The sequence below is a fragment of the Cupressus sempervirens genome, chromosome 1, assembly GCF_028749045.1.
Source record: "Cupressus sempervirens isolate cs-2001-9-10 chromosome 1, ASM2874904v1, whole genome shotgun sequence".
Lineage (NCBI taxonomy): Eukaryota > Viridiplantae > Streptophyta > Pinopsida > Cupressales > Cupressaceae > Cupressus > Cupressus sempervirens.
This window is the reverse complement of record NC_143118.1, coordinates 97,554,899-97,565,890: the sequence shown is the minus strand read 5'-3', so window position 1 is coordinate 97,565,890 and position 10,992 is coordinate 97,554,899. Positions and strand designations below refer to the sequence as shown.

Genomic DNA, 10,992 nt, shown 5'->3' with positions numbered 1-10,992 from the left:
ATTTCTATTTTTCAAATTGAAAAATATAGAAAAATGCAAAGGATAAGTACGCAGTTAATATTTTTGTCAGTTTTTATTTGATATCTTCAGCTACGTGTCCATAAAAGCACTGAGAAAATTAAAGCACACAGAGGTTATGAGTGCCACTCTATGATTTAGTCATCAAAATGAGGCCATGAGCCATTAATGCATGCATCAGTAATATTTGCATAAGTATGTCTGAGAGTCTTCGTCTCTGTTTGCGAGTGCACAGTGACAGTCTTGTCAAGTCTTGTATTTTTTTATAACAATGAAGGGTTTATTAGAAGGAAATATGTTTCATGTGAACATTATTGATTTACTTATTTAGTTTTTTAGCATGCCTGCACTAATTATATACTCAACACCAACCCATCGGGTAAATTAAGATCATAACTGTTAAACTATATCCCAATGTTACCATGTTCCCATCTTTACTCGATCTCCATGGCACATATGTATCTTGAAATAAATTATTTATTCTAATTAAATATTATAATTGCAAATTAGTTTTTCATTAAACATAAGAAAATTTTGATTTTTAAAGTTTAGAAATTCTTAATTTTAAAATTTAATTCTAAACTATAAATTTTGACATTTTAATAGGATGATAACATTTTTTAAAATAAAAAGGTACGATATTTCCAAAAATACAAATTAATTTCTTAAGTTTACAGATTCATCATTTTAAAATTTAATTTTTAAGTTTAAATTAGTAGTTTTATATTCATCAATAGTATATTAATTAATCATTTCTATTCATTTGTATTAAGAAAATTATAATTCAAAAAATACCAGTTCCATTTTCAACCTTATTAAAAATTAAGAAATAGGCTATGAAAATATTTTAATATATTTAGTTCATTTCTACTATATTATTATTCCCACCTCACATTATAGTCAATGATCAATTTATAATCCATTCTATTTACATAGCTTCTATTGCTAGTCAATGGTCCATGTACTTTACAAATCTAGATTTATAATATGAAATTGGAAATATTTCAAAAAAAATTGTCCAATTTACTCTATATTATCATTTTTGTTTCTTTTAAATAAACATCCAATTAATTTTCTAGATTTATAATATAAAATTAGAAATATCTCAAACAAAATACATAATTTTACTTAAAATATTATTATTTTTAAATGTATTGTAAAAAAGTCATAAATTTGTAACTTTTATATTAAAAAATAATTTATACTATGAAATTAAAAATGTTTTAAAAATACATAATTTAACTTAGAATATTAAAAAAAATAGAATGTAAGGTAAAAAATTAATAAATTTGTCATCCATATATGTGCATAGAGTACATTTCTTTTATCTCTTTTGTTGTTTGGTCTTTAGTAGAATCTTAGTTTATGGTTTGGTTGGGCTTATGGCGGATTTAGATGGGTTATCAATATAATCTTGGCGTGTTTTTGGTTTGATTCATGATTGGGATTGTATTTTATTTAAATCAATGTTTTTTTTAGTACTTGCTAGATGCTAACATTTTATCGGTGTAGGGTAGTGCATAGTACTTTTTGCAATCTTGAACAGTTTGAAGGTAATTTTATTAGTTTTTATAATTTTATTTCCCACATGATTTGGCCTAACGAGTTAGGTGTAGTAGTGGTATATACTTTCAAGTTTTATTATGACCTCTTCAGTTAAATGCAACAAGTACTTCTAAGTGTTGGCAAGGGTTAACTTTCAAAGTATCCCTATTTTCCTACATCTACCTCCATGTGGGAGTCAAGTATGCACGATTTAATTGAGCTGGATAGAACCTGGAAAGAATAGATATATAGAAATTGGAATAATCACAGGATTATTGTTCATCAAGAATCCATCCTTTGATGTTCAACTGTAATTTTATTGCAATGTAACAAGTGTATATGTATTTAATTAACTAGGGTAATGCCCCTTTTAAGATATAATAATATAGGACCAAAGGTCTCGGGCAAGACTGGAGGTTTTATTCTCTGTTCTTTCCTACCAGTGCCTGTTTGAATGGAGAAACTATATTGTAAATCATTTATTTTAATTAATATAATCAAGGCTTTGGTCGTTTACCAATCAAATAATAATAATAATAATAAATTTGTAACTTCTTATATTAAAAAATGAAAGTTAAGTTAAATAGTTTAATAATAATAAATGGAAGTGATTCTTATTTTTCTATTATATTGTTATTGATAAAACATAATTTTAAGTTTTGGATAGTTATATTATAATAACATAAATCTTATTAACATATAATTACTGATATTCTATTTTGTTAAAAAAAGTTGATTGTTTGAAAATATTAATTAATATTCATGAATAGTGGTTCACAATAACCGATCTCTAATGAGAATGAATGGAACATTGCAGAACCTTCTTTACCAAGGTCTTCCAATGTCCCATCTCAATATTCCTCCAACTCAAGCACATTCAATGATAAAATTTCCTTCAATGTTAAATTTCTCACTCCATGAAAGTATTTTCTCTTTTAGTTCCTAAGCTTAAATCATAAATCATACCTATCCATGCTTTTTAACAAAAGGAAGGGACTCTTCCATATGCATAGGTACATTTGCAAATATTTAAGGAACATAGTAAGTAAGGCTCTAGCTATCAATGGGTGCATATACTCATACCACCCTTACACAAGGTAGAGACTCCAACTCCCAAAGAGCTCTTGTTTTAATTTTGAAATTGATTAATAAAAAAGACAATTAGTTTGATTATTTTGATGAATAAAAAATAGATAATATTTTTTTTTTTTTTAAATAAAAAATATATAATATTGAACTCTTAATATGAACAAATTTTCCAACCGCCACATAATGGTTTGACAGTTTTGTAAAAGTTGTTTTGTGACTTTTAACAAAAAGTACAAGAAAAATCTCAAAATAGAAGCCTATCAACTAACAAAGACAATTAGGTCGGGTAGTTAGCCACTCGCCATCATCGGTATTATCATGCCGTGAGACACCTCCGTAATTAGTGTGGTTTGGTTAAGGCAGAGTAAAAAGAGAATCTTAATGGGTTAGTCTGGTCAATGCAGAGTTATAAACACCCAGCCAAACAAGTTATAATTGATGCTCGACCTAAAAATCATTATATTGTCTTCTGATCATTGTTTAATAAAAATAAGACGCGGACAAAGAATGGGTAATACAAACTGAATGGCGTTATCTCAGTCTGAAAGTCAGAACTGGTCGTTCCTGAGCGTTTTCTACAAATTTTAAGCTGCGAGTCTCTTGAATTGTGTGTAACGAGGGCTTCCAGCATCTCTGCCCGCATATTCCCATCTTCAAACTCTCTGTTTCTTCCTCATTCGCCACCATTTTTGGCAGACATAACTTCTCCGCCTCGAAACCCTTCTCAGAGACTGGAACGATTTTGGAGTGCGAGGAATATTTCTTCTTCATTAATTGTTGAATTCTACGCTTCTCTGATTCGCTCAGCACAGATCGCAATTTGTGCATGTCGAATAAAACGTATGCATTTCCTGCTTCTATTTCTTCTTCCGCGGGGAGAGCTAAAATACGATGCCCTGCTTCCAGAGTCCCCAAATTGCAGAGGAATTTGTTTGGGTTGTCGAGCATCAATTCTGCAACTTTCGTTCCCATTCCCGATTTGATCTTTATTCTTTCCGCACCACCATCAAATCGGAGGAGCTTGGCTGTTTTGGAGGGGTTTAAACACGAGCAGAACCCTTTCGCCATTGCTGAAGAGGAAAGAACTCAGTTGAAAGAAGAGTGTTGGGGAATGTGGAGTGAGAAAAAAAGAAGAGGGAGGAAACTGAATGCTGCCTTTTTCAACACGCGGAGTGGATGCGCGTGGTTATCTTTCCTTCTCCGTCTCGTGAGATTCACGGAATTGAAAAAGGCAGATATAGAATCGGAGAAAGTTACTTTGACTCACTTGTTACATCATCAGACCAGGATCACTTCGTCTCACTATGCAAACTATGGTCGTTTTCTCAATCCGAACTCTCCTCAACTATTTTAATACTAGCAATCACACCTTAGTGTGCAATAGGTACGCCGAATTTGGGTGTAAAATTTGTTCTTAACTAACACAAACAAAACATTTTATCTGTTCTTCACATTTAATACAATATGTTTGGTAATCAACAAGCACCTTGATAAATAGGCGGGAGAGGGAAAGGAGCAAAAATTAATATGCAATCCTCTTCCATGGCAAGCAAGAGCACCATTGTATTTTGAAATAAGTTTCAAGTCTCGTGAACTTGTGAACAAGTTGCTTTGATTTCCCAGTTCATCTAGTGTCTTAGTGTCTGGGCTATTTTTGTGTGCATATGCAATGTCATTTAAACCTGTGTAGATTACAAAATTTTATTCAGCTTTGAATTTAACAACTCTAATTTGTAATGTATGTATCTAAAAAACAATTCAAGCTTACTTGTAGTAGTTGTTCCATATTTGATATTGTTGGAGAGCTTGTATTTGATAATGTTTGAAGGCACATCTCCTCTTTTTTCCTTCGTGCAACAAATGGGTTTTGTTGCATTCGTGCATATCTTTCAAATGTGAATGTGGGTTGCATGCGGAGGTCTGCAAGTTCATGTACTCTTGATATTGTTGTGAATGTTAGCCCTTGGCGGTTAGTGTTGCAAATGTCAATTGTCGCTCTCTGTAGTGTAAGTCCTTGTGACTTGTGTATTGTTAGGGCCCATGCCATTTTTAAAGGTATTTGTCTATGAATGCAACGACTTATTGGTAGAACCGGAATATTTTGTGGGTTGTTATGGTCTTAGGGTGGCCCAATGTAGTTTGGAAAGTCAACAATTACAAATAAAGGAAGTTGAGGTGGCTTTTCAATAGCATTATATACAATTTTTTTGACTTTTCCAAGTGCGCCATTGACAAGTCCAATTTTGACCTATAAGTTTGCACAGAGCATGACCTTTCGGTCAATGCATAAGAGTATTCTTGATTGAAGTTGTTTTTCATCTAGATTTGAACATGGTAAATCTTTAAGTTTCTCTGGATCAGAAAGGGCAATTGGTTTGTCTAAAGACTGTAGCATGCATTTGTTATGTAGTAATACTAGTTGTTATGTATTTTCATTTTTGTTTGAAATTTAGTCAATGGTGTAATTTGTAGGGAGATAGCCACATCGAAGATATTGTAAGAAAAGAAACCCGCCACTTCGTCATCAAAAGAGGCACACAAAAAACATTGAGAGCAACTGAACCCAGAAGAATCTCATTCAATTCATAAGGCCCATCAATGCATTCACCAGTGGTGGCACTGATTAACACACTTCATTTCAAAGTCTGAAAAATAATAATAAGAACAATTGAATGACTAATGACAATGCCAATGTTGAGCTCCTCGCTATGATTTTTGATGTCGCACTTGAGGTCTCTCTATCGTCACAAGCCGTAGCCTAGGCAATGTCCATTGTTGGCATTTTAGGCTTGATCCGCAACGTGTTTTTAGGTTAAGTCTTACAATGACTATAGAGGACACCTTTATGGAAATATGTGTAGGTGTTTAGTGATTCACACGAAACGATCTCTCATAAGAATAAATGAAACACTTGACATTCATTCAATCTAGGTGATGCTAGAGAGGCTCGTTAAGATGTAGGTGAACACTTAGCATATTAATTTTTAAAAATAATTAAATAAACGAAGTATTAAACAAATATTTGTGATAGTTGGCACACTACGTATATCCTCTATGGTGCTTGCTAATGGTTGACATTGTGACATTCAGATGCTGAGGAAGTCACGTACTTACAGAAGAAGACGCAAAGGAGCTCGTTGCACCACTCCATGGAAGCTTCCCATGGAGGTCACAAGCAGCAGGTGGACTTTTTGCAAACATGGGTTGTTGCTGCTGGCATTGAAAATGCTAAATTGTGAGCGGATGCAGTCTGAAAGCTGTGAAATGATGAAACTCCTTCTACACCTCCTCCACCATCTTGTTCATAGTGTTCACAGGGGGATGCACTTATTCATAGTTTATGACTACATGCCAAATGGAAGCCTAGATAAGATGATATTTGGGAAACCAAAGAAGTTACTTGGGTGGCCTCAAAGGCATGGAATTATGAAGTTTTGATAGATTGGGTATGCGAGCTCTATGCTAGTGATCGATTGATCGATGCAGCCGATCCCAATCTGTAATGGCGAGCTTCATCAGGAGGCTCTGCTTCCGAATGAGGAGAAATCAAAGGCCTTGCAGTCTCAGTTCTACAGGGATCTAATTGCCTTCAATCGCAAGTCACTAAAGCTTCAATGTTTGCCAGATATCTAAATCACTGCATAAAGTATTTTCTACTAAAGCAAAGTATCCATTGAGGGCGTACTGGTCATTTGAGGCCGGTAAAAGAAAAGTCCATTTTTTTGTCTTGTACAAAACGTTATTCAATGCATCTAACATAAATTATTTCCAATCAGATCACATTATAATGAACGATTAATATTATTTCGATGGTCGTCATTGTCTCTCCACGATTGCTAACCGTCGGATGAAGAATTTGGCTCGTCACATTCAAATAGGGAACGCCTACGGCATAAATATAGCACATAGCAGTTAAAATAAAGTAAAACAATAAAAAACGTGTGTAAGGATATGCTGATAGGTATTTAATTTGAAAGTATAATTGAAATTTTGCATAATAAATTTAAGTTATACAAAAGTGTAGATTTTAGAATGTAGTCTATTAAATAATAGTTTCAAATTAAGTTTGTGACTTTTGTAGGTCCTAAAAAAGAATAGCACTAAAATGAATAAAAAGGAAAAAAAATTTCTAATTACAAATCTTCTCTATTTCTTTAGAAAGTGAAATGTTATAATTTGTGAGCGACGTTAATTTTCCTGAATTGAAGAAATAGAACAATTCAACAATTAGTACTTAAAAGTGGATGTATAGCTCATTTTTCACAATGCAACAAAAATATTTTAAATATTAAATTCAAAATCATTAAGGAACAAAAGATCAATACTAAAACCAATCAATCCATATAAAAATTGAGCACATAAGGTTGCAAAATGTAAATTAAGCAATAACTTTCAAGAGTTAAAACATAATATCATTTACCTTATTAAAAAAATGTTAATAATTACAAAATAAAATATTGATGAACTATTGGCACCAACGTACTTCAAGTAGCCTTGAAGTTTGTATAGGTTTCATCCACATAAAAGTTCCTATTACAAATATGTCAATGTATATCCTCCAGATCTTAGTCTTTGATAAAATATTTTTTAAAAGGTAATGTTTGGCAATTTGGATTTCTTTTCTCAGCAAGAGATTTGTGATGTAAACCACTCAATTACATACAAAGGATCTTTGATCAAATCCGAGGAAAATTCACCACAAGTGTGATGCACATGCAACATGGGCATACAGAGTTCCTGATGGACTCTTGCAAAATGACAAAACCATATCAAATTTCTACCTTAAAAAGATAGCAAACAAAATTGAATGAAAAGGTTTTCCTCTTGTATATTCTTCTCTTCAATAAAGGTTTATATCACCAACAATGTGAGTTCTTGAAATTGTTGAGTTGGGTCATAAGAAGAAATGTCAAATCTAGACCAATGTTCATAGAAGAAAGGCAAACACATTATTTTACACCTACGATTTTCCTTTTCACTAGGATATTTTTTGTGACCTCAAGATTAATTATAAAAAACCAATCTATGTTGTATGCTTATTCTTGAAATAGACTAATTTTTTTGGGGTTACTATCGCATGTGATTTTTGGAATCTTCTTTGAAAATTTAGAATATCTTTATTACTAATTGCATAATATTAGTAGTTAATTAGGATCCTTAATTTGACACTAGTAGTACAGTATTTTCATTCATTTAATTCATTTTCATGTAGAAAGAGAAACATCAAATTGAATGTGGATGTGTGTGTCCTTGTTTATAAATCATGCTTGACCAAAGATGGTCAAGAAGCAAAAGAGAAGGGATGAGAGGAAGAATGATAGTGTCCATATATCTTAGAAGGTTGGTGATATGGTATCTTCTAGGCCTTTGAAGAAGACCTCCTTGGAGAAGCTCATAGAACTTAATAAATGATGACTGTTGATAGTTGGGCCAGTTTGGCAGCATTGTGGGGTTTTCTAAGTTGGGATTACTAGAATGGCTCCAAGTTTTTGTGTGACGGATGTTGTTTTTGTTTGTGTTTTTTGGTTCTTCGTGCCAACAAGTTTCTTTTATAGTAATTATTAGATTTTTCCTTCATTCAGTAGTTGGTCCTATTTTGGTCAATTTTCTAGTTTTTACTAGTATTTTTTTTCTAGTTTTGTTTTAAGCTTAGTTGATGGGTTTGAATATTGGTTAGTCCCTTTCTAGATATACCTTAGACTTGATGTAAATTTTTTGTTGTTAAATAGTTTAGACCCTATCTCAATTTATCTAATAAGAACATTGAAATCTAAAAGAGAACTTGACACTATTGAAGAAACCCTTTGAGGGAGAAGAGTTTAGAAATAATTTGACACTCGTTGTTGTAAAAAAAAAATTCCAAGAATCAAAGTGTTTTTTATAGGTAAAGAATTTGTCATTATTTAGTGAGCTAATTCTTTTTCTAAAAGTTGCCAAATGATTTCTCATCTACAAATTTTTGCATACAAGGGCATTAAAAATGTGAGGTAGGTAGCAAGGACATTCTAAATAAGGAAAGATTGTGACAACCTCAAAAGTGGAAACAAAGAGGGCTCCAACATGAAACAAGTAGGTTTTGTATCGTTAAGAGAGAAAGTGGATAAAATAGTAATATAAATCTACAACAAAAATATTGTCAATCAAATTTTCAAGAAAGGGTTTTATAAATTGTAGATATGAAAAGGACCAAAACTTGTTGAGCTTCAAATGTTCATCCATTATGGTTATGTAATTACTGGATAGAAACTCTTGGGCTAATCTATGCACAAGGTGCTCGTATCTTTAAGTGTTTGTTATAAGTTTTCTTGCTCATCATAATAGTCAAACAAGACAAAAGTGTTGTTATTAGATTTTTGTTGGCCAAAGGTACCCTCCTACTAAGGATTGAATCCAAATATTTAAAACTCACCCAATGGTCACTTTCATGTTGTGTTTCAAGTCTTGAAGCTGCGACAAAGGGTATGGTCTTGATCTTACGATAGTTCATGTACTAGAGGATCATCGGGTGAATCAAGTAGTAATAAGATACTACAAGGCTCTTTTTGGTCGAATGGTCAAGTTATCATGACATCATAGATGGTTGAGGGATTGTAATCCAAAGAAAGGTCTCGTTCAATGTCATGACAGTAAACAATCATAAGATCATAGGTGCCACAAGGACATCTTCCAAGGACACGAGGTGGAGGATTTGCATAGCATTAGGTTATTATGATATCAAAGACCTTGTATGATCACGAGCTAGAAGGATATGTGTTTCGATGTCATGAAAGTCAACAATCGTAGGATCATGGGGATGACTTCCTAGGTTCCTAAGGATATGAAGGGGAAGGGTGGTCATTGCCACGACTGTTGATATCATGATGGACTACGATTGTAAGATCATGAAGGTTAGATCAACTATGTCTATGACATCACAAGGGGATAATAATAGTACCATGACCTTATGCTAGGGGTGTTGTCATGCTATCATTCTATCATAAGATTGTAGGACTTGTTGCTATTGAAGGATCATATAGAGAATGAAGGATGGGCTCAATGCTATGAGGTATATCGTAGAAGTTAGGGTTACGAACAAAAGGTGACATGAAGGGTTTTGACCATAGTTGATGCTCATAGGATTGTAAGTTTCAGTGTTGATCAAAATATGTAAGGATTTTTCATCTGCCAAGCTAGAAAAGGAGGAGTTCCCGACCAATCAGCTAGCAAGAAGAGTATAGAGTGACTGTTGAATATGGTTGACCTATCCTTTCCTATTTGATTTAGAAATTTCACGATAGAGGAAGAAACTCTTTGATGATAAACCCAATCTTTTCAATCTCCTGCAGCTACTTTCATCATTCCCCAGGCCTGATAAATGCAAAAAATACTCCATTACTACCTGTTGATCCATCTACTCAGTCAAAAGGTTAATGGTCATTGTTCCTATCCTCTCAGTGATTATTTAATGGATAAGTGACCTTCTTACATCTGGATTTGCCCTATGATCAGATCTTTTCTAGTTTTTGCAGTAATAATTCTCTACAAATTTGAATGCAGTTGTTGAGTTTCATCTTAGGCTGGAAGCTATCTAAGTTATGCTTACACTATAAAAGCAATTTTTTAATCTTTCTTAGGGTTGGATCTTTTATGTTTCTCTGGTATTGCCCTAGCGTACTACTGTAAATTCCCTCTTTTTCCTCTGAATTATATGACATCCTATCTTATCTCTTTCAGCCACCGACATATTGTGCAAGCTTTGTCTTCTTCTCTTCAATGTACTGTGGATATCTCTAACCTACATTTTTGTATCTCTTTTGGCCTATGAATAATAAGAAGTGAATCTCTTTTTCCTCATGTTACTCATTTGGTCATGTGATTTGTGTGTAGTTAATGGATTAAAGCAAGTCTAAATCTATATATCTTTGGATTGTCATGATAATTATGCTATGCATGCATGGGTAGAGATTGGTCTGAACATCCTATTTTGGTGCATCACCTCCTTAGAATAGATTAGGTAGTTAATTTTTATGTATTCCTTCTCCCTTTTCTTTTCAAGTGTTGTCTAAGTGCATCCTGATAGCAGAGGAAGTCAGCCTTCTCTGAAGACTCAACCTCATAGTTCAAGTCCCATAGCTTGGAGGTTGTTTCCATGTTTCACAAGGTTGTCCTTAGGTAAAAAATTTGGACAAGGGTGCAAGCTTTTGTGACAACAGTTTTTGGCATGCTGGTGGGACCCTCATATTAAACATTCTAAATTCACTAGCATCAAAGAAAGATTTCATGTTCATGTTGAGGAGATAGTACTACGTTCAGTATTAAAGCATTCAAGAGGCTCATTTGTTCAAAGTACTTGGTGATTCC

General features: G+C 33.2%; 1 protein-coding gene across 1 annotated transcript; it reads right to left on the bottom strand.

Moving 5' to 3' along the window:
• Positions 1–3,183: 3,183 nt before the first annotated feature.
• Positions 3,184–3,720, bottom strand: LOC149576402 (uncharacterized). The gene has a single exon (XM_089794354.1). It carries the CDS (start codon positions 3,718–3,720, stop codon positions 3,184–3,186), a length of 537 nt encoding a protein of 178 aa, XP_089650480.1.
• Positions 3,721–10,992: the final 7,272 nt, after the last annotated feature.

Excerpts from the sequence above, each read along its gene's own strand:
- LOC149576402 (XM_089794354.1), bottom strand. The coding sequence starts at position 3,720 with ATGGCGAAAGGGTTCTGCTCGTGTTTAAACCCCTCCAAAACAGCCAAG.